This window comes from Macrobrachium nipponense, chromosome 5, assembly GCF_015104395.2.
Source record: "Macrobrachium nipponense isolate FS-2020 chromosome 5, ASM1510439v2, whole genome shotgun sequence".
NCBI classification, from domain to species: domain Eukaryota; kingdom Metazoa; phylum Arthropoda; class Malacostraca; order Decapoda; family Palaemonidae; genus Macrobrachium; species Macrobrachium nipponense.
This window is the reverse complement of record NC_061107.1, coordinates 25,119,207-25,142,989: the sequence shown is the minus strand read 5'-3', so window position 1 is coordinate 25,142,989 and position 23,783 is coordinate 25,119,207. Positions and strand designations below refer to the sequence as shown.

The 23,783-nt window shown below is 42.1% G+C and overlaps 1 protein-coding gene across 1 annotated transcript; it reads left to right on the top strand.

Annotated features, from left to right (window-relative positions):
• The first annotated feature begins 1,852 nt into the window (after nucleotides 1-1,852).
• LOC135215259 (zinc finger protein OZF-like) lies at nucleotides 1,853-6,057 on the top strand. The gene has a single exon (XM_064249790.1). It carries the CDS (start codon nucleotides 2,383-2,385, stop codon nucleotides 4,027-4,029), a length of 1,647 nt encoding a protein of 548 aa, XP_064105860.1. The 5' UTR covers nucleotides 1,853-2,382; the 3' UTR covers nucleotides 4,030-6,057.
• Nucleotides 6,058-23,783: the final 17,726 nt, after the last annotated feature.

Below are 23,783 nucleotides of genomic sequence, written 5' to 3'. Positions count from 1 at the left end.
TCGTCTGATAATTCCATTCCCAGGTCTTTTGTTCTGAAGTCGCTAGTCGAATTTGTCAGTAATTTGAATGAGGAATTAGATCTTTGCCCTGTTAGGGCACACTTGCTATTTACGTTGCATGAAGAAAATTCAGGGTTGTCCCCTCATCTGTTTGTTTCACATCAAAATGTCAAGAGACCTATGTTGAAGAATGGTGTATCCTTTTTCCTCAGAGATCTTATTTTCAAAACTGGTGGTTTGGTTGCCCGTGAAGGCCAGGCGCTGAGAGCACACAGTATTAGAGTGGTCGCTATGTCAGTTGCTTTTATGAGAACGTCTCTGTCGCCAAGGTGTTTGAGTTGGTGAGTGACTTGGCATTCTAATTCTGTTTTTGCATCTTTTTATTTGAGCGACGTATCTCTAGTTCTAGGTGACCTTCGTTCTTTGGGCCCATTGGTGATGGCAGAACAGGTTGTTAGACAGGAGAATTAGGTAATTTCCTGTTTTATGGTTGGTCACTACCCATATTTTATTTTTTGTTGTATTTGTATTCTTTGTTTTTTTGTTTTATTACTTTTATGAGCAGTTTTTGGTTTAGTTATAATGGGAATTAGGCAGTTAGGTATTTATATGTGTTGCTGATGACATAATGACTGGCTGCTTTGGCAACTTGCTGCTTCCATTGTCAGTCTGACATTGGACTAGTTGATGGTTCATCGGCGTTGGCATCTATGCTTCTCTTAAAGCCAATTCTGACTTAGGACTAGCCACTGGTTCGCCTGTCCTGACGACTTATACATCTCCCATTGTCTGTCTGGACATGGAATTAGTCGATGAGTCGTCTGCTGCTTTCTGGTGACTCGTTCGCCACCTACGTTTTGCCTCGCCTTTTTTCTCGGAGTCAGACACTCACGCACGATCAAGCGACATTCAGTAGCTGAGTTTCTTGTTGATGAAATTGGTTGCGTTGCTACACCCTCTGATGATCACTTAACATGAGACCAGTTTGGACTGTCAGGCACTCATCCTCTGGGATTGAGTCGCCTTTTGCTCTGTGCTCCTTCCTCTTGGCGCCAGAAAAGCTTGAGTCAGGAGCCGCTCATGAGACGATATCGCTGGCGATGTTGGGTTGCGTTGATACACCCCCAATGCTCCCTTAGCACTGAATCGATCAGCCAGTGCGAGTAAGGAGTTGCTTATGAGACTTTTTCGCTGGCGCTGACGTTGGGTTTTGTTGTTACAGTCCCAATGATAGCATAGTAGTGAAGCGCTCAAGGGATTGTTTTATTTCCTTTTATTAATTTTTTCTTTCTATTCCATTCCATTAGTTGGATTATGTTGGTTCCTCCTATTCTTCCCGAAAGGGAAATTTTTGTTCACATTCCCTTCTCCTTTTTAATGTGGTTAATCTTTGCTAGACAAATTATAGTATTAAGTTGATGTTTGATTAATATGGAATTTTTATTAAAAAAAAAATAATATTGATACTTATCTGTATAATTTTATCTAGACCCACCCATCCTACCCCACAATCTGCTTATCACAACTGATTTTCAAGGGAAGATTTTGTAACTGTCAGATGGCAGTGTTGCCAACTGGTGGACAGAATAGGAGGTAACAGGGTTGCCAATGTGGTAAATTTGGCACAGTTTTGGGGATTTAGGGCTAGGTAAATTATACAGGTAAGTGTTACTAATATTAATTTCATATAAAAAAAATTCCATATTTAATGGGAAGACATAAAGCCTCCCCCCCTTTGACTAGCATACAGAAAATTAAGGTAACTCTCGCCAAGTTGGAAAGGGGGTATGCTTCCTATACCAGAAGTTATGCGTATGTATGTTGGTTTGTTTAATTAATTTAGAAGTTTTCATCTTTGAATATGATTTTAATATGAATTTTGTGTAGAGTATGTTCCACATTAAGATTTTTTTAATGTTGTTTTGCAGGTATCAAGAGTTGGTTATGTGTTGCTCAAAATGAGGTATGCAGCAACACTGCAAAGGAGGATCATTGTTCCCTGTTTCACGGAAAGGCATATTGAAACCGATCACATTCAGCTAGTGTAGCTAATGTAAGAGAGTATTTGAGGCTCTCTTATTTTTTTTTTTTTTTTAAGTTGACAAGATGTTCAGTGGGAGCTCTTCTTACCTGAAACAGATGTGTAAGCTGTATGTATGTATTTACGTGATTTGATCTGATAAGAATGCAGTTGAATATTTCTAGAGTTGATTTAGTATCATGAAATTTCTCAGTTTGCAAGGATGGTATACATTTTTTTAATTTTCAAGATTTACACAAATATTTTACATGTAGTAAATAAGAATGTGAAAATATGAGCAATTTCCAATAACCATTATTTGTTAGGGTAAATAAGTACGTATATCCTTAATCATTTGCAACATGGATTTACTAAAGAAAACAGTTGAAGATGTTCATAAAAGAGTTAATGTAGGACAAGAGTATCCTGTAATTATGTACAAGAAACAAAAAGCAAATGCAATTGAAGAACTTCCTTCAAGTCTAAAAGAAAGTAAAGTATTTGCAGAAGAGAGGGGAGGTTATGCTTCAAAACAAGAGGCTTCAGAATCAGTCCCTTCAGAAAATGGGGAAAGTGATCAAGTGCTGCTTCCTCATGATGATGATAAAGGACTTGCAAATCATGATGGAAGTAGTGACATTAATAGTACAAAGAGAAGTGATTCTGCTAAAAGTGACACAAGTGATCTCTCTGCTGATGAGGTCACGCAAGATGTTACTAGCAGTGATGTAGTGCTTAAGTGTATGTCTTGTGAGATGGAGTTTCATACCAAAAAATCATACCTAGCCCACAAACGAACGTGCAGTTTGGAAGGGGAACTGTTTTGCAGTCAATGTGGTAAAGGTTTTAAAAACTTGAGGGAAAAGAGGGATCATAGGAAAACAGTTCACAAGGTTAATAGAAAACATTTGTGTGAAATCTGTGGAAAAGTTTTTTCTGCTCCAAATGTTTTGAGGAGACACAAAATATCTCATACTAAATTAAAACAATATTATTGTGATGATTGTGGTAAGGGTTTTGCGTGTCAGTCGAATTTAAGGTCACATGCTGTAACACACAGTGAAGAGAAGCCATTTCAGTGTGAAGAATGTGGTCATAGATTCCGTCGTATCAGTACTTTGCGTTTCCATAAGAGAACCCACACAAATGAGAGACCTTACGAATGTGATGCATGTGGAAAAACTTTCACCCAACCCAGTAGCTTAAAAACACATCAGAAATTGCATTCAGGAGATAGACCATATGATTGTAATGTATGCCAGGAGAAGTTTGTTTTGAAGGCAGCCTTGCAATCACATATGCGGACACATACCAAGGAAAGACCTTTTAATTGTGAGCTCTGTAGTAAAAGCTTTACCCAGTCCACTACTCTCAAAAATCACTTAAAGACACATGGAAATGATAAAATTTCAGGTGCTGTTTATGATAGCGAAGATTCAGCAAATGATCAGTCATCTTCTAAAGAGAAAAGTAAAAAGCACCGTTGTGAACTTTGTGGACAATATTTTGCTCTAAAAAATACCTTGAAAATACATATGATGAGACATACAGGAGAAAGACCACACAAATGTGATGTCTGCCCCAAGAGTTTCACTCAGTCAAGTACCTTAAAAATTCACATGAGAACACACACTGGTGATAAACCTTATGCTTGTAGTATGTGTGATGCTCGTTTTGCGTATAATTATGTCCTTCAGAAGCACATTCTAAAACACAAAGAAGCTGGAGAAATGGGTGAAGAAGAGCATTCAGAACAGGAAGAGTATGAGGTATATTCAGAACAGGAAGACTCTGAGGATAATGCCAAATTAAGGACAGGTGATAAAAATATAGTAAAACATCATGATAGTGCAGTTAAACATGAAGAATTAAGCAGAAATGTTAACAGTGACAATGGTGAAACAAATATCACGTTTAATGGTGGTGAAGATAAAAAAAAAAATGTTAAAGTAACACCCATGGACTTCTTGGCTGTGTTCCAGTCTTCCTTCAAAGCATCCCCTAACTGATTACTAGTATTAAGTCCATCATTTCTGTGAATGGTTGATTGTTATTGTAAGTACTACTGTATTAGGTTATCATACCAGCCCAGTTCCCAAGGAAATGAATAGCTTTTTAACAAAAATGTTTAGTCGGCAAAGTCTTTGTTTCGTATGTGCTAATATAATTTTGAAACTCAGGTATCGAGAAGGGAGTAACGAATCTTGTTACCATAGATGGTGTAGATCTTTAGCTGCTTTGTAAAGTTTATGTTTTGGATTTGATCAGTTTTGTCTATAAATCACTTTAAAAGTTTGTGAAAAAACATTTATCTTCTTGGGAACCCCGTTTTCCTCTTGTATTTGTAGTATTTTACTCATTTGTACAGTTAATCCTGATGTGTCCATACAACAAACAAACCTGCTATTTAGGTTTTATTGTACATCCAGTAAGGATGTAGGATAGCCTATAAGAGCTGAATTCAGATGAGTCTAAGCTTGGGTGAGACCTCTGCCAGAGAGTGGTCACCCGTGTCACTTGGTATTTTGTTTGTTTTGCATCCACCACATTACTCAATTTCCCAGTTTTTCTCTCATATTTCTTCCTTAATTTCATATTATTCTTCCCGTTAAAGTTTAGATAGTTGTCAGTTATTTCTTAATTATATTGTAGTGTATTTTCAGTTATTCAACTACCAAGGCTTTTGATGCATTTATGCTAATTAATTTTTCATGTGCTATTAGGGTTGGATTCATCTTGTTTGCTTGTAGCATGTAAAATATAGTATACATATTATATTTTTATTCTCAAAGTTTGTGCTGCTCTTGCATTCATTATGAATGCTGTCTTTCACATTTTATGAAGACAACATATGAGAAAGTATTTTTGTATATTGTCCTTTATTTATTGTGTACTTAACTATGTTTTAGTTTTGAGCAAAAAATTGAAGGGGAACATACCATCGTACTTTACTATGCGTTGAAGTATGTGTTTCGGAGATAATATGGTGGAAGCTAGGTGTATTATGATGATTATTTTTGTGTAAAAGTAGTAATTATTTACTCGAGTAGTTACTGTTGGTTTTTTCAAAATTAAAATTTTTAACAGATACATTGTCAGTAAAGAAAATACATTAGTAGTGGATGAGCTGGCAAGTAAGGAGTGCTATCATTATCAATATCCACCATTGATCTGTTTTCAAACTCACCTATGCTAATAAAGCAGTCTTCACCGTTTAATGGTGTTATAATATGGTAAGAAATTGCACGAGTATTTTGTTTATAGTACAATAAATACTTCATGGACATTGAGTGAAGTTTTGGATAGTCATCAGCAGTTTAGTTTTATAGGTCTTCAATTTAATAAAGTGAGGTGAAGAGCTACAAAAAATAATCTTCCCCTTCAGCAGTAATTCAGCAGCATTATAATAACATTCATTTATTGCATAAGCTCTGAAAATTTGAAATGAATTTTTTGTTCCATATATGCAAACCCTTCCAGTGGGTTCATAGGACACTTGTAAGCTTTCCACTTTAAGCATTCTGAAGGAGATGTGTTCAAACTTAGGTGAGGTAGGGAACTATTCTTACAGTTTAGGTCTCGCCACAATGTCAACTCGTTTACTTTTCTGTTTGTTGGAATTCAGAAATAACTAATTCTGCTTTTATTAGTTGTTGCTCAGGTAATAAAAAAGTTGGCATCTTAGAACCGAAATAAATTAAGAGTTTTGTATGTTCACAAAGGGTATTTTATTGTGTGCCATTTACACTGTTAAGATTTGTAAATAACTAGATGAAATTTCTCTGTGGTCCTTGTTCCTCAAAATCAAAGCTACTAATGTTAGTTTAGTTTAATATGTAGAGTGGGTATTAAGTAAATGTAATCATACAGAATATGAAGCTGTTAGCTGACCGATGCTGTAAATCCAAAGTCTGGAGGCCAGGATCAAACTGCCTTGTGTAAACTTCAAGTTCCTTACTCTATATTTAAGGATTTTTACCTATTATGTATAACCTATGCATGTTTTTTCATATAGATTATATATTATAAATTATAAATAGCATTTTATTTGTTCCATCAAAGGATTACACTTACTCAGTTATGCTCCAAATCATGCACCTGTGAAGAAATTTAGAATTTCACAAGTGTACACACTAACAGGTGTGTCTCCTTTTTTGAAGCATCATCATGCTATATAGAGAATATTAGTTTATTTGAGATGAATCTTACCTACTGTTAAATTGCTATATCTCCCCACCGATTAGGCGAGTCGGCATTCAAACAAAAAAAATCGAATAGCTGCCCGGATGACTGTCTAGTTTACCTGTTCTCCACCAGGTGTGTTTCGAATGTTTTAGCTCTTGTCAGAATTCTCCTTGCCGCCATTGCGGCTAGGCGATTGTTAGTATTCTGTGAAGTTTGGCTGTTTTACACCTGTTTACGGTATTGTAATTTAATTTTCCTAGGATATCTTCCAGCGGAAGTAAAACCAATCACATCAGGCTATGTAGGAATGTTTTGGTGTAACCAGGATGGTGAAATTGGATGTTTATCAACATTCCTTTGTACTGGCAGGGGTACAGGGTGTGATTTTGAAAATACTAGATGTGAAGAATGTAGGGAATTGTTCTGAGAAATTTATGCCCGAATATGTCAGATATAGGGAGACTGGAACTAATAGATTGCAAAGCAATTAGTTAGATCAGGGCTTAAACCTGTCAGGCTATCCCTACTCAGACTAGCCATTTTAGTAGGCTAGTATTGACTTCCATTGTAGCTCCGCCTTCTACTCCCCATTCGGTTCAGGAAAAGCGTAACGAGAAGTTAGAACATTAACCTATTTTTAGTTCTAATACAATTTGAACTTAGTTCGTGACGGGAACGTTCCGAATTCCTCCAGTGTGCTCTCTTTTTCGCGTTCCCTATTAGAAGTAAGGTGTTGGTGCCCTCGTCTGTACATAGCCCGAGCCTAGGACTGCCCTGCAACAGTTGGAAAAGTCCGCTGCCAGGGAACCGGGTCGGTTCTCGGGACGATGGGATTCTGTGCCCTCCAATACCTACTTCGCCCTTTTCATGGTCTGAATCTCGTTTAAAGCGTTCGCCAAAGAACCATTAGAGTGTTCACATAAGGACCGTTTCGGTAAGCGGTAACGCTCGCTCCGTAGGCGCATTCTGTCGTCTTCAACACCTAGTTTGAGGTGTTAGCATGCATAGGCTTAATAATATGATATAGGTGTAGATATATTATTGAGATGATAATGTAACTGTAGCGAGTTTTTTACACGTTTAGATATGTCGACTCGGTCGACTGTTTATCTCTCATGTTTTGGTTTCTAAATTCTTGTATGCTAGCATATTTCTTTTTCTTCGCAATGTTTGTTTGTTCTTTGCGTGCTTCCTCTTCGGCTATCGGCAAATCTCTTAATACTGCCTCGATTAATGTTTCTCTATCAAGTCTACACTGTCTGTAGTATCTACAGTTCTCGCCGAGTTAGATATTCTAGCTTCAGAGATTTCTTACTTAGTTTCATAAAGGAATGCTTTCAAGTAAGTATGATCGCTTTCGGACGAGGCGGGAGCGTTGTTGTAACTCCTCTCCCACCGCCTCCCACTTTTGGCGCCTCATTCTCTCTCCTGTCGACTCGTGCGGACTGCGGACCAGGGTTCCCAGACTTACGATAATTATCGTACGAGTACGGTAATTTGACCATCTGTACGATAAACGATTATTAATCAAAATACGATAATTTGAAGAGATTTTGTACGATAATGTGGTCTGATACATCGGGGAACCCTGCTGTGGACATTGTTGACTCGTGTGAATGCAGTTGACTTGTGCTGAGTGCGGACTTGGCCGAATCCCGAGTCGCTTAGACTGTTTTGTTCTCAATGAGTCGTCATGGATTCAATACAGCACTCAGCTGCTGTCACCTCTTATTGACAAGTGTCGCTTTTTGTCTCCAAGGGTTGCAGAGAAAGAGCAATCCTTTAAGCTCTTTGTTTACCTCCTGTCAGCAGCTGTTTCCTCCCGTCGCCCGCTGACGGAAGAAGAGTTTGAATGGAGTTGGTGGAACTCGTTTGGGCCTGTCGGCGTTTGTTGCCACAATACTCCTTGCTGTTTCCTCATTTTGTTGAGGATAGAGGCCACATAGAGAATATATCTTAATTGTCTTAGCATATTTTGGCAAACCAACGCTTTCTCCAATTTGAGAGCATTTCATAACTTTTCTCGTCCTCTGACACAATCTCCCTTTGTCTGCCTTGGCTTGTCGTCTTGTCTTTTAAAGTCGCGGAGTGCCGAAGGCCGACTTTTGCTGTACAACGCTTATTGGTCATTTAACCGTCTTCAATAAGAGGTTTGCTTTCTTTCTCTTTCCTGTGGGGAAATGAACTCGAGACTGACAGACATGCTGATGGATTTTCAGTCTGCTTGAGTTATTACCTTTTATATACGTTGTCTCGTCTCTGTGACTTCTTAGAGAGGTGGAGACGCCAACCCAGCGGGAGTTTTTAGCAAGGAAACAATTAAGTAAAACAAGTAACACTTTTTCTGATGCTGCAAGGTAATGTCCTCATGCTTATACTCACTCCGTTTGGAAGAAGTGAGAACACTTTTGCTTCCTGTCTGATTATGCAGTTTGGGATTATCTATTGGTAGTCTAATTTTATACCTTTCGGGGATAAGTGCAGATTCAGGTTTTGGGATATGGACAGTTGCAGCCTCCTAACTACATGGAGAGACTTGGGACCAGTATGTTATATGGTGGAGACAAGTATCTTATATGGTGGAGACGGTGAAGGGCAATTGTGATTCTTTGTGATTGTCCTACACTGGTTTATTCTCCTTCTTACAGCTTCCCTTGTCTTCAGCAGAGATTTCTCATAAGTCCCTTTTAGTAGGAGATTGTATATAGAGGGAATGATGGTCCAAGGGTAATTTTTAAGGAAGACACCCATAAGTAATTGGAGATATTCTTGAACATTTGGAGACTGAATAACATTAAGTGTCTGCCCATATTCTTGTTGGTTTTCTAACATGGTTTTAGTGCCTTCCCAAAGAATGGTCAGACTTGTGGTATACATGCAGAATGTATTCATTCCACTTACCATACATCCACAGTCATGCAAGTTCCTTCAAAGTGGTTTTTACTAGAAGGTATTGCTGTTCTGTGCACTTTGGTTGGGTTAGTGTGCAGCCCTCTAAGTTATGTCAGGGACTTGTTGCCCATTGGTAGATGGTGTCGACTTTAGGAGCAAGACACTTCTACTGAATCAGTTATTCAAGTTAGCCCACTCTGTCAACAGTATTCCAAAGGCCAAGGACCTTTTGCTTCTTCTGGCCCAATTTCTATGCACTATATTGTTAATTCTTTATATCCCCATTCTTATCTATGGGAATGATATTTAATTATGCATGCTTGTCAGTCTAGATGAATAGGCATGTGCTGCTTGAAGATTTTAGACCGGAAAGAAACTTTCTATATGGTAAGGGTTTTTCCTCATTTGGAAATATGGCCTTATGGGTTATTTTCAGATAATCATGCTCAATTAATGTATGGTTTCAGAGTAAGAATTACAACTTACAAATAACTTTAATTAAATTTGTAAGTAATCCAGAACCAACTTTGGCTCCAGGACTGTAGGAGGGACACTTTAACCAGGAATCATCCATTTGGTTCTTAAACCTAAGTCCAAGTTTTGGTCTTTTCCCTCTGTCATGCAACACAGAATTTAACTGGTGTCATTAACCTTTCATGCAACATAGAATGGTCAACTACACCTGGTCAAACTTTTTAGATGTCAGGGCAGTGGAAAGACATCAGGATGCTTAGCTGGTTTATTCCCGGTCAGAAACAAGTGTCTTTGTGGGAAGTTTGCTGCTTTGAGTGAAATGAAACAACATATTGGTTTGATCATCCATTCTGTGGAAGGACAGTGTTTTAGCAATTGGGTATTCAGGAAGAACAACTGCCTACAAGGGCCCTGACATCCATAAGTTTGGCACTTGGTGGATTTAAGGAACACACATTTAGCTTCCTAGCATGTAGATGAACAAGGACAGCCGAATGATTACTACTACTTTGTTGACCCTCAAGCTTGAGCAGTGGATGTTTCCTTAAATTTTGCCTAATTCAGACTCATAGGCCTGCCCCTTGTATCTACTCTGAATTCTATTGAGCAATTTCATATTCAAGAATTGCTTAGTCTCCTGTAGAGCCCTTGTAGCCTCAGGGCAAAACTTTTCAGAATTTCCAATGCTCTTGGTAGATGTCTCATTCTTCTGTTTAGAAGAAATCAGCTCTACTACACAATTCCATACAGTTCCATTGACGTAGGCATCTCCTTAACTGCTTGGAGAGGTTAGAATGTCCCCTCCCAATAATAAGATTTTCAAGTTATCATAGGATCTGTCCTTAATTTAAAACTGCCATGGCCTGGGGTCAGAAGCAGTGGTCTGTGTGTTGCTGAGGGTACCATTCTGGAGGAATTTTCAGCACTGGAACCTTGTAGACGTCAATGTTTTCTGTTTAGAGGAGATAAGACTTTTCACTATCTACTTCCAAAGTTATCGTTCCATATGTACTTTCCTCAGTATTGCATCAAGTACTTTTTGATCTTGCTGAGGACCAGCACTGAGAGGTGTTGAGTTTGAAGCCCTTTCATCTCTATATCAGTCTCTCTCTGGAGTTTAGATGCGGGTCTAAACTTTAGCTGAATTTACTGTAAAACCTTTTATTTAGCAGTGGTTAATAAGTAAATTTGCTCTCAACACCCTTCTTTAAGCTGGTGTAAGGGAATGCTATTTTAGCTTTCTGCCTTAAAGCTGAGGGTGATGTTAAGGCTATGCTTTACAGTTCCCGGTAAGAATTCCAATCTAACCCCTTGGGGGGGGGGAAGAGTTAACTAATCTATCCTGTTGGGAATTTAAATTTAAAGGTTAAACCTAGAGCATTTTTGTACATTCAACTTCCCTGTCAGATATATACTTAGCTTTAGACTCCGTCGTTCCCGACAGAAATTAAAATTTCGCGGCACACGCTACAGGTAGGTCAGGTGATCTACCGCCCTGCCGCTGGGTGGCAGGACTAGGAACCATTCCCGTTTTCTAATCAGATTTTCTCTGTCGCTGGTTCTGACATCATCGTTGTTGGTTCCTCCTGACCTGATTTTTGCTTTTCGTTCGCCTTTGATCATCTGGACTGTCTTTTTGCTGACGTATTGGATCTTTGGTTTGGCATACACTTTTGTGGACTGTATATTGGATTTCGCTTTGGATTTTTCTCAGGATGTCTGACTCTAGTTATGTAATTAGAGTGCGTGTGAATGAGGGATGTAATGTGAGACTACCGAAGGGTTTGGCAGATCCTCACACAGTATGTAAGCGGTGTAGGGAGTATGAATGTTCCTTCACTAATCCCTGTAAGGAGTGTGAGAAACTGAGTGAGGAAGAATGGAAGGCTCTAACCTCCTACTTGAGGAAGTTAGAAAAGGATAGGCTTAGAAAGGCTTCTTCTCGAAGCTCTAGTAGGTCTTGATCTAACGAGCCAGTTAGGGATTCAATAGTTCCTATCCATGAAGTAGTTGTTGCATCCTCCCCTACAGTATCAGCTCCTTCACCCTTCACCGAACCTGCGTATTTGTCTGTGGAGTTGGCGAATATGAAGGCTGCCCTCAAAAGGATGGAGCTCCAAATGCGAGTAATAGAAGGTAAGCGAAGTGCAGTGCTCAGTGATTGCTGTGTACCCAGTGGAGTGGAGGGGGCGTCTGATCGGCTCTGTAATGCTCCCAGGCCTAGGCCTCTTCCAAACTTCCAGGCCCAGAGGAGGAGGAATGTCGAAAGCCTTACGGAGGTTGTGGAGAATCCCCACCGGTCAGGCGTCCCTTCGGCAGGATCTGTAGTATCGTCCCAGACTGCCAGGGATCGCCGTTGCAAAGGCATCCTTAAGGAGTGCTTCTCTTCTTCCGATTCCGCTTCGCCCAGGGGCGGTTGGAGTTCAGCTGAGCAGTCATGCCCTTTGAAGAGGAGTTGGAAGGCTCCCGACTTGGATTCGAGCCCCGAGCGCTTCCCTGAGAATTCTCCTGTGGACAGGAAGAGAGCCAGGAGAGCCCTGTTTAGCCCAGCGCCTTGTTTGGAATCTCCTTCATCTTCCAGACCTCCTTCTCCTCTGTCAGACACGGATCTGGAGGATTCTACTAAGAGGATTCTCCTTAATCTGCAGGAGCAGATTTCGTCGCTGGTGGGAGTCCTTGCGAAGGATCCTCCTCGCAGGAAGGACATTTCCTTCCCTGTAAAGAGATCCTCAAGTCCCCTGGACTTGACAAGCTCCAGGCTCCTCTCCCCGGTTCGACGCTCTCAGCGGGGGTCTTACGATCCTCCCGCTTCTCGCTCGTCTCCTCGTAAGCGCGAGGCTCGGGAACACGTAGCGACCAAGCTCTCGGCTCCTTCCAACCACGAAGCGCCACCCAGCCGTTAGGCGCTAGCTAGGCGCGAGTCACCAGCCAAGCGCCAGTCTCCAGTCAGGCGCGAGTCGCCAGCCAGGCGCGACCACTCTCCAGGCGCGAGCCGCCAGCCAGGTGCAAGCCACTTTCCAGCTGCAAAGCGCCAGCCAGGCGCGAGTCTCCAGCCAGGCGCGAGTCGCCAACCGGGCGTGAGCCGCCAGCCAGGCGTGAGCTACCAACCAGGCGCTAGCCGCCTTCCAGCCGCGAAGTGCCAGCCAGGCACGAGGCTCCTTCCAAGCGCGAGGCGCCAGCCAGTCGCGAGGTGCCAACCAAGCGAGAGACTTCAAGCAAACGCGAAGCGCTTTCCTTCCTAGGTGTCCCGGACGGACGCGAGGCGCCAGTTAGGCGCGATGCGCTTCCCAGCAGCACTGCTCCTTCCTTCCGTGAGGCTTCTTCCAAGCACAAGGCTCCACCCAGCATGGAAGGACCTTCCAGGCGTGCGGTGCCAGACCGAAGATCGCCGTCTTTCGACCGCTCTTCTTCAAACAGAAGTCCCTCTCCTCACGAGCGCAAACATGCGTCTCCTGTCAGGCGCACCTCGCCTCGTAGGCGCTCGCCTTCTTGTGACCGCTCTTCTATTGGCAGGAAGGCTCTGCAAGACCTAGATGAGATTTCGGAGGAGGATTCTCCGAAAGTAGCGGCTTTATCGGACTATAAAACCATGGTGGCTTTGCTAGTGCAGGAGTTCGGGGACTCCCTCAGTCCAGCCGCCCCACCATCGCCTCGATCTTTGTTCTTGAGTACGAGGACTGCTAAGAGCTCCTCCTTCCTGAGAATGCGCCCTACCATTTATATGAGAAAAGCCCTCCAATTAGTAGGGACTTGGTTTAGCTCCAAGGAGGAGGCAGGGAAGTCTGTGTTTTCCTGTCCTCCCTCCAAGCTCTCAGGGAGAAGGGGTATCTGGTACGAAACGGGAGAACCTATGGGACTGGCTCTTCCTTCTTCTGCCGAAGCAGATTTCTCCACTCTAGTAGATTCGTCTAGGTGATATGCTCTGCCCACTGCAAAGACCACATGGGGTATGTCCGAGATGGACCATCTCCTCAAGGGACTCTTCCACGTCTTGGAAGTCTTCAAATTTTTGGACTGGTCCCTTGGGGCGTTGGCCAAGAAAACCCTGGACCCGGACTTTCATAGTCCTGAAGTGCTACACAGCGTTCTGTCCTGTATGGACAAAGCTGTCTGAGACGGGTCAGGCGAGTTAGCCTCCCTCTTCGGTGCAGGGTTACTCAAGAAAAGAGCTGTGTATAGCTCTTTTCTCACTAAATCAGTTTCGCCAGTTCAGAGGGCGTCGTTACTCTACGCACCTCTTTCTAGCCAGCTGTTTCCATCTCAGTTAGTGAGGGACATCTCTCACTCACTAACTGAGAAAGCAACGCAAGATCTTTTGGTCCAGTCCACTAGAAAAGCTAGACCTGCTGCCCCTTCCGTAAGGAAAGAGAGTCGTCCTCCGCAAGTGCCCTTTCAAGGAGGTCCTTCTCAATCCTCCGCAAGAAGGAAAGGACCTGAAAAGAGAGGGAGGTCCTCTTTCAGGCCCTTCAAGAAAGGAAAGTAACAGTCAAGTCCTCCAGACGCCAGTGGGTGCCAGGCTTCTACAATTCTCAGAAGCCTGGGCTCTGAGAGGGGCGGACAACTGGTCCCTCTCGATTCTAAGCAAGGGATACCTCATCCCCTTCAAAGAAAGACCGCCATTGACCTCGACTCCAAGGGAGCTTTCGGCGAAGTACAGAGACCCTGTTCTGCGAAGAACACTCCTACTATTAGTGGATCAGATGTTGGAGAAGGAGGCCATCGAAGTAGTACAGGATCCCCACTCCCAAGGCTTCTACAATCGCCTGTTCCTCGTACCGAAATCCTCGGGGGGGTGGAGACCTGTTCTGGACGTGAGCGCATTGAATCGGTTTGTAGAAAAAAGGAAGTTCTCTATGGAGACGACTTCCTCGGTTCTTGCGGCTCTACGTCCAGGAGATTGGATGGTCTCCCTGGACCTACAGGATGCATACTTTCATGTGCCTCTGCATCCATCTTCAAGGAAGTTTCTCCGATTTATGATCCAGGGGAGGATATTCCAGTTCAGGGCTTTGTGCTTCGGCCCGTCAACAGCCCCACAAGTTTTCACGGGTCTGATGAAGAACGTACCCTGATGGCTGCATTTGAAGGGGGTGAGGATCTCCCTTTACCTGGACGACTGGCTTATCAGAGCCAAGTCGGAACGGCAATGCCTGGAGGACCTGTCCACGACACTGAACTTGGTACAATCGCTTGGACTGCTTGTAAACCTCGAGAAGTCCCAGATGATCCCCAGCCAGAACCTTGTCTATCTGGGGATTCAGATGGATTCTCTGGGTTTTCGAGTTTTTCCGTCCCGGGAAAGACTCGATCGAGGCTTAGAAAAAGTCTCAGTCTTCTTAGGGAAAGAACGAAGCTCCACGAGGGAATGGCTGAGTCTGCTGGGGACCCTTTCCTCGCTGGAACAGTTCTTTCCTACAGGGAGGCTCAACTTGAGACCTCTTCAATTTTACCTCCAGGACATGTGGAATCGGATGTCAGGAGACCTGTCAGACTCCTTCCCGATCCTTCAAGAGGTAAAAGAACACCTATCTTAGTGGCTGGCTCCTCTCAAAAGGAACAAAGGCCTATCCCTTTTGAAACCGAGCCCGCACCTAGTGTTGTTTTCAGACGCGTCGGAGTCAGGCTGGGGAGCAACACTAGGGGCGAAAGAAGTGTCAAGCACCTGGAAAGGGGAACAGGTGTCCTGGCACATCAATGCAAAGGAACTTTTGGCTGTTCATCTAGCCCTCAAGTCCTTAGAATCAGAAGTCAGAGGAATGGTGGTCCAAGTTAATTCGGACAACACCACGGCTCTGGCTTACATTCGCAAGCAAGGAGGAACTCACTCCTTCTCCCTTTACGAAATAACAAGGGCTCTTCTGATCTGGACGGAGGAACGAGGGATCACACTCCTTACCAGATTCATACAGGGAGAGAAGAATGTGAGGGCGGACCTGTTGAGCAGCAGGAACCAGGTCCTTCCGACAGAGTGGACCCTCCATCTCGAAGTGTGCTGAAGACTTTGGGCCCTGTGGGGCAGACCACAAGTAGACCTATTCGCCACTTTCCTCAACAAAAGACTAGACAACTTTTGCTCTTCGATAGAAGATCCAAGAGCCATAGCAGTCGATGCCCTCCTTTTAAGCTGGTCGGGCATAGATGCTTATGCCTTTCCCCCATTCAAGCTGGTGGGGGAAGTGATAAGAAAATTCGTGGCCTCGACGGGAACGAGACTAACTCTAATCGCTCCCTTTTGGCCCGCTCAAGATTGGTTCACAGAGGTACTGTAATGGACGGTGGACTTCCCCAGATCTCTTCCACTAAGGAGAGATCTGCTCAGACAACCCCACTTCGAGAGGTTTCACAAAAACCTCCCTGCTCTCTCCCTGACTGCCTTTCGACTATCGAAAGACTCGTCAGAGCGAGAGCCTTTTCGCGAAAGGCTGCCAGCACGAGCCTGCAGGTCTTCAACCTTACGGGTGTACCAATCGAAGTGGGAAGTCTTTCGACGATGGTGCAGGTCGAAGAAGCTGTCCTCTTCCAATACCTCTGTGACCGACATTGCTGATTTTCTTCTCTTTCTGAGAAGCATCTCACCTGGCTGTCTCCACGATAAAAGGATATCGGAGCATGCTCTCCGCTGTCTTTAGAAACAGGGGCTTAAAGATAGCAGAAGACAAGGATCTACATGATCTCATCCAGTCCTTCGAGACCTCCAAGAAGAAGTCCTCATTTCCACCTAGTTGGAATTTGGACGTTGTTCTGAAATTCCTCTCCTCCAACAAATTCGAGCCTCCCCATCAGGCTTCATTTAGGGACCTGACGAGGAAATGTATTTTTCTCTTGGCCCTCGCAACTGCTAAGAGGACAAGTGAACTGCATGCCCTGGACTCAAGAGTTGGGTTTCAAGGAGACTCTGCAATATGTTCTTTTAAGCCCTTATTCTTGGCAAAGAACAAAAATCCCTCAAATCCCTGGCCTAAAAGCTTTGAGGTTAAGGGACTCTCCCCCTTTGTGGGGAAGGAGATTGAGAGGTCTCTTTGCCCGGTCAGGACCCTTAAGTTCTATCTGCAAAGAAAGAAACAGCTTAAGGGTAGCGGTGAGAGACCCAAGAAGGCCCATGTCAAAGAACGCCCTGGTTTTCTTTTTGAGAAGTGTCATCTCAGAAGTACATGACGACTCCTTCAAACAGCTTCGAGTAGAAGCGCATGAGGTGCGAGTCATCGCGACTTCTTTATCCTTTCATAGAAATATGTCTATGAAGGATATTCTGGCTGCCATGTACTGGAGGTGCAACTCTGTTTTTGCATCCCACTACCTGAAGGATGTAAGAGTGACTTGCGAGAAATGCTTCTCGCTGGGTCCATACGTATCTGCGGATTCGGTGCTGGGGCAGGGAGCTGATGCTGATCCTTAATTAGTTTAGTTAGTTTTTAAAATTTTGGTGTTGTGTTTTTAGGGTTGTTTGAAAGAATGTTTGGGGTAACTTCTTTCAATCTTAGTACTAACCTGGGTTAGAGGATCAGGTGGTCGGGATTGGTGTTGTGCTCCTTGATTTTGCCAGAGGCAAGAGGTTTTGTCATATAAGTGGAATAGCACCCATTGACAAAGATCCTCAAGGTTCTGTCGAGTAAGTGGATAAGACCCCATTGACAGATCCCCAAGAACTCTCAGCATAGGTCACTACCTCACTGAGGCTCTTGAGGCGAAGCAGGCTCTGAGACAGTAGCTACGAAGTCTTCTGCCTAAACCAGGTAGGAACCAAGGTTTTATTTTTAGCCTACAACATATGTTGTTTTCCTGTTTATTTCAGTAGTTAGCTGTCTCTTACCCTCCACCAAGGGTGTCAATCAGCTAAGTATATATCTGACAGGGAAGTTGAATGTACAAAAATGATATTGTTATGATACAATAAAGTTTTGTACATACCTGGCAGATATATACAATTAAATGGCCCACCCAGCCTCCCCTCAGGAGACAGGTGGAAGAGAAAATCTGATTAGAAAACGGGAATGGTTCCTAGTCCTGCCACCCAGCAGCAGGACGGTAGATCACCTGACCTACCTGTAGCGTGTGCCGCGAAATTTGAATTTCTGTCGGGAACGACGGAGTCTAAAGCTAAGTATATATCTGCGAGGTAAGTATTTACAAAACTTTATTGTATCATAACAATATAATTTTCATCATCCTTTTAGAGGCCGTGAACATCTTTGTCAAAGTAAATTTTTAAGAAAAACAGATGTTGTGGTCAAAGGTTAGCCTGGAAGAGGCAAAAATCAACCTTTTGTTTTGTGGTTTTAGAAAACCTAGAATTTATTTGTGAAGGTTAAGCCTGGAAGAGGCAAAGTTAACCTTTTGTGTTATGATTTTTAGAAACTTTGTCAAGGAACACAAGGTCCTCTGTGACATAATGGATAGGCTAGTGTATGAGAACTAGCTCCATATCTTCTACCGTATTGAAGTTAAACATTCATAATGTGAGCAGCAGTTGCAACTTCATTTAGTGTTAAGTCAATTTGTTGCTCCAGAATAGGATTGATGTGTCACAGTAGAAGTACAATTCAGTTTTTGCCTGATCACTACCTTAAGTATACAGAATTGTGTTTGGAAACAGTAAAGCCCTTAATCTGCTACTAGTAGTGGGTAGTCTTTTCCTGAATCGAAAAAGAGCAATTCTTTAGGCTCTTTTGTTTAAATCCCGGGGTTTTAATATTTTGGGGAGCGTGAAGGTACAAATTTTGTATAGGAGCTTACCTTTATATTGTAAAGGTATTCATTATAAGTGACGGTCGTTTGATAGGGCTTTTGGACCCAGGCACAGGGGTCCCTCATACCGCTTGCGTTTCATGCTGGCTGAATCGAAGCGGTTTTCTCCGCAAGGCTACTCTTTGTTGCAAACATATGAGAGCCTTGCTCCCTGAATGGACTCCAACTTCTGGTGGTAGTAAAATCCACCAAGGATTCCAGATCAGGTGAGAATGTTTTGGGTTTCGTATAAGAAACCTTTAGCTCGAATGGTTGAGCGGAATTTTGTCTAGCTGCACTACCCACCATCCTCTTCTTAATGTGGGAATCAGCTAATTTAACAGTAGGTAAGATTCACCTCAAATAATATAAATTTTCATAATAAAATTTATTATTTGGATACTTACCTGCTGTTAAAGTAGACCCACCCAGCCTCCCGACAACCTATTGGGCTGTCAAGGAGAATTCTGACAAGAGCTAAAACATTCGAAACACACCTGGTGGAGAACAGGTAAACTAGACAGTCATCCGGGCAGCCATTCGATTTTTTTTGTTTGAATGCTGACTCTCCTAATCGGCGGGGAGATATAGCAATTTAACAGTATGTAAGTATCCAAATAATAAATTTTATTATGAAAATTTATATAATTCCTGAAGTCCTGATTGGATGGGTTTTGCTGTTACGTATTCTGTTGGTTATTCCATGTTGCTCTTATTTTTGTCAGTTAAGCCTTCCTCACCAACTTCCCCTGCAACTTTTAAGATATTTTCAACTATGGCAACAGTAGCAGAGAATTCCCTACAGTTATTTACTACCCGAACCCTAAACAGCATCCAGCTAGCATTGTTTGTCGTAGGATATGGGTTAACCCATATCCATGATGCTGTTGTCAAGACTGGCATGAATCCTCCCAAAGATCGGTGTGTTTGTAATTTACTTCAGTGGACTTGATGATGCATTGATCAAGGGATGTAGTAGTGGCATCGTGTTACAAGGCAACAACCATTGCTTCTACAGTTTTGGTACTCTCAAGAGATTGGAATGGCTTGGAATATTGTCTGTTACTATTAAGAAACCCTGAATGGCTGCTAGGGTTTTCTTCACTTCTGGAATGAATGAAGCACTTGTGGAATCATTCCTAGAGCAGCATGGATGTCACCCAAGCCTTTTCTGATGAGTTGCTTAAACATATTTGGCCTTTACCCAATGTCATGGGAGCCTGACATCGCTGGCAGAAAGGAAAAATATTGCACGAATATGTATTTGTTTTGAATTGTCTACTAAGGTAAGTACTACAGCTGTTGCCAGAATGCTGTGGTGGTTCAGTCTTTCACTGCAAATTTAATGCTGCTGTTGGTACTGATGACTGTATGGAGTGAAGATGATCACACAATCTAGATGGAAAGGATAAAATCATCCAGGTGAGCTAGCTAAAGACTGGTTGTATGTTTGTAGATCTAAAGAGAATTTTCTTTATATTCTTAGGGGCACTGGGAGTGTTTGTTGGTACAATGGTTTGGCCAAATATCTGGTTGCATTGTTGTAGAGTGCCAGAGTATAATGGCATTACGTATTTCATCCCATAAATCTTGTCAATTTTTCATTATTATTCATAACTGAAGACTTGCTCTGGAAAGTTGCCTTTCTTTGCTGTGAGTTCATTTAACACTAAAATTACTTGACAAATCCTTAAGAAACAGGAAACTGATGTTACCTTAATTGTCAAGTTCAAATTATATTGTCGAAGAAAGTTAACAAGCCATACTTTAATAGCCTTAAGTTCCTTTCTCTTGCTTTCCACACCCCCTCCATTTTACTGATCATACAGTCTTAAGGTGTTTTTATGTAAAATTATGTTAGTAATGGATATATATGTTTTGTGTGTGAGAGAGAGAGAGATTGAATTGCTTGTTGGTGAGTTCTGGGTTGTCTGTTGGTGTGGTTGCTGTGTAAGTCAGTCAGTCAGTCTTGGATCAGTGTCTATACTGGACAGTATAATCGACAGCTGTCTTGGAAGATAGCATTGGATGGTCAGTTGTACTGTATGTTTTTTGAAGTTGTTTGAGTTGTTGGTGTTGTATACTTTGAGTTGTTGTGCCTGTGTTGCTGAAGTTGTGCTTGTGTGTTGGAGGTTTGTTAAACTTTTGAGTTCTGTCATGTTGTAGATAAGTTGTTGGAGTTGTGAGTTGTTGAGTGTTGTTAGTGGTGAGTTGTTGTGGTTTCTTGGTGTTGTGGTTGGTTGTGTTGACTTGTCGTGTTGTTGTTTTTTGACGTTATTAGTGATTGTTTGTGCAGTGGTCTTTTGTTGTGTTGTTGTTGAGTTGACCTTTTACCTAAAATTGTTCCAGGAAAGTTTAATGAAGCTTTGATTGTAGCCAAGCATCATCTCAGATTATTGTCCTGTCAAGTCTTGCTGAGTGAAGTTACTTATCTTTGTTGGTTTGCAGTATTTCCTGGTTCTGTTTGTGCTTGAAGTGTTTTGCCACATTTTAGTTCAGTTCAGTGGTTAGCCTGAGTGAGCTTCAAAATCTCTTAGTTAAGGCACATGAAATGTTATTCAAGTTTTCAGGATGACAAGTATTAATGTCTTTACAAGAGAAGTCAAGAAATATTATTTCTTTACATTTCTTTAGTGTTAGCCTTTAGATTGTTAGCTGGTTTTAAGCCTAGGAATTTCATTATTAACTTAATGTTATAAATGCTGCAGGTATCAGCATGGTGGAATATTGGTGAAATCTCAAAAATAGATTTTATGGTGAATGGAAGTAGAAAAATCAGGGAACAGTTCCCTGATTAAGCAGGTGTGGAAAGTATTTCTTGAGTTTTTTTTAGATGAATGTTGATTTTGAACATTCAGCTGTTAATGTATGCAACTTACAAAGTAGTAGTTACATAAATATAGTTTCTAACTGTTGGCAGCTAGAATTTTGAAATTTCAATTTAGCGCTACATTCTTTTGGCTATACAACACACCCCCCCCCCCCCCCCCCCCCCCACTACCAGGGAAGAGAGGAACCAACTCAGCACTGATTTCCAGTTGTTTCTGCTGGCTGGTGCTGTCAACAGCTAGTTCAGTAGCAGTGGGAATTTTGAAAATTGGTTACTTCCTATTGATATCTGTGGATGTTTGGTGAAGTACTTTGTTGAATTGGTAGCCTTTTTGGCAAAAATATTTAGCTATTGTTAGGAGTTTGGCAAAATAGTACTAGGTATTGCAGCAAAGGCTGCAATACTATGCTCATTAACCCTCTTACGCCGACTGGACGTATTTTACGTCAACATTTTTTATCTCCCGTGTGCCGACTGGACATATTTTACGTCGACTTACAAAAGTTTTTAAAATTCGCGGAAAAATACTTATAGGCCTACCAACCTAAAACTTTTGAATCACGCGCCTTGGGGGATGCTGGAAGTTCACGGATCAAGGTGTTGTTTTGTTTACAATTGTTACGTAGGCGCGCAAGCGCGAATTTCTTTCTTGCCGCACTAAAAAGTATCTGTGACACATCTCGGAAATTATTTTTTCACTTTGACATAATTTTTTTACCATTCTAAATTAACCGTTACATGAAGTATTATATATGAAAATGTGCGCATTTTTATGTAGAATACAACAATAAAATACTCATATGTTATGGAGGAGAGATTCTGAATATTATAAGAGCATTATGCACCACAAATTGGTTGCACAGAAGAAGAGAAGGGAAATTTCTGGAGAGACATGGATGGAATAATGCAAGAACTGGAAGAGCATGAGAGGGTGATAGTTGGGGCAAGATTTGAATGGCCATGTCGGAAGTGAAAATGAGGCGATTTGGGCGAATTGTGCATGGGGGCTATGGAATTGGGGAGAGAAACCCAGAAGGAGAGAGTGTAGTGGACTTTGCTGTGTCATTCGACATGGCAATAGTAAACACATTTTTTGAGAAGAAAAGGGAACACCTAATAACATATAGGAGTGGGGGAAGATTCTTTCCCAAGATAGATATCTGTAGAAAAGGATAAATTGGTCTGGAGGTCAAGAACTGCAAAGTTATTCCAGGCGACCATGTAGCCCCCCAACACAGGCTGCTATGTATGGACTTGAAGTTGAAAAGGGAAAGAAAAACCAAAGCTAAAGGGATAAGGAAAATTAAATGGTACGAATTACAGAAGGAAGGGGATAAGAAGAGAGAGTTTAAGAGGAGGGTTTTGGAGGATATTGATATAGGGATTGAAGATGTTCAAGAATGGTGGGCACGAAATGCAGCAGTAATAAGAAGGCATGGAAAGGAGCTGCTAGGAGAGACATCTGGTATCATATGGGAAGAAAAGGATAGTTGGTGGTGGGATGAAGACATTGAGGAAAGTAGTAAAAGATAAGAAGGAGGCAAAGAAAAGATGGGAAGAGTCACAGTCAGTGGAAGACAGAAATAGGTACAGAGAGAAAAACAAGGTGGTGAAAAAGGTGGTAGCCCAAGCTAAAGCAAAGTCGTATGATGATGTGTATAATGAGCTGGGGACAAAGGAAGGATTAAAGAAGATGATGAAGCTATCAAAGGCTAGAAATAAGAGCACCAAAGATATAACACACATCAAACAAATAAAGAATCAAGAGGGTGTAGTGCTTAGAAAGGAGGAAGACATGTGAAGAGATGGAAAGAATATTTCGAACAGTTGTTAAATGAAGAAAAATAATAGACTAATAAGAGAGGATGGGCAAGTGAACATTGGCATGGTAATGAGGTTTTCTAGGCAAGTGGTACTAAATGCATGAAGAAGATGAAGAATGGGAAGGCAACCGGACCAGACATGATCCCGGTGGAGGCATGGAAAGCATTAGGAGATGAAGGAGTGGATATACTGTACGATCTTATGATAAAGATCCTTGAACAGGGAAAAAGATACCAAATGAGTGGCGTGGGAGTATATTGATCCCAATTTTTAAAGGGAAAGGCGATGTCCAAGAGTGTGGTAATTATAGGGGCATTAAATTGATAGTTCCACACTTTGAAGATACTGGAAAGGATGATAGATGCTAGACTGAGAGAAGAAGTACAAATAGGTAAAGAGCAGATGGGATTTATGAAGGGAAGGGGAACAACAGATGGTATATTTTGTCTGAGGCAAAATAATGGAGAAAAAATTTTTTTCGGGGGGGGAAAAAGGGGGGGGGGGGGGGGGGAAAACAAAGGGACCTACATATGGTATTCATTGACTCCTTGACCCTAAAGAAGCTTCGAAACCTTTAGTGAGGAACAAGATAGTCCAAGTGAAAATGCGGACAATACAACCGCCCTTGCATACATTCGAAAGCAAGGAGGTACTCACTCGTATGCCCTTTACGAGCTCGCAAGAGACCGGCTGTTGTGGACACTCCAAAGGAACATCTCTCTTTTGACGAGGTTTGTTCAAGGAGTAAGGAACGTGAGAGCAGACAGGCTGAGCAGGAGGAACCAGATCCTTCATACCGAATGGACCCTCCACTCAGAAGTTTGTCGGGAATCT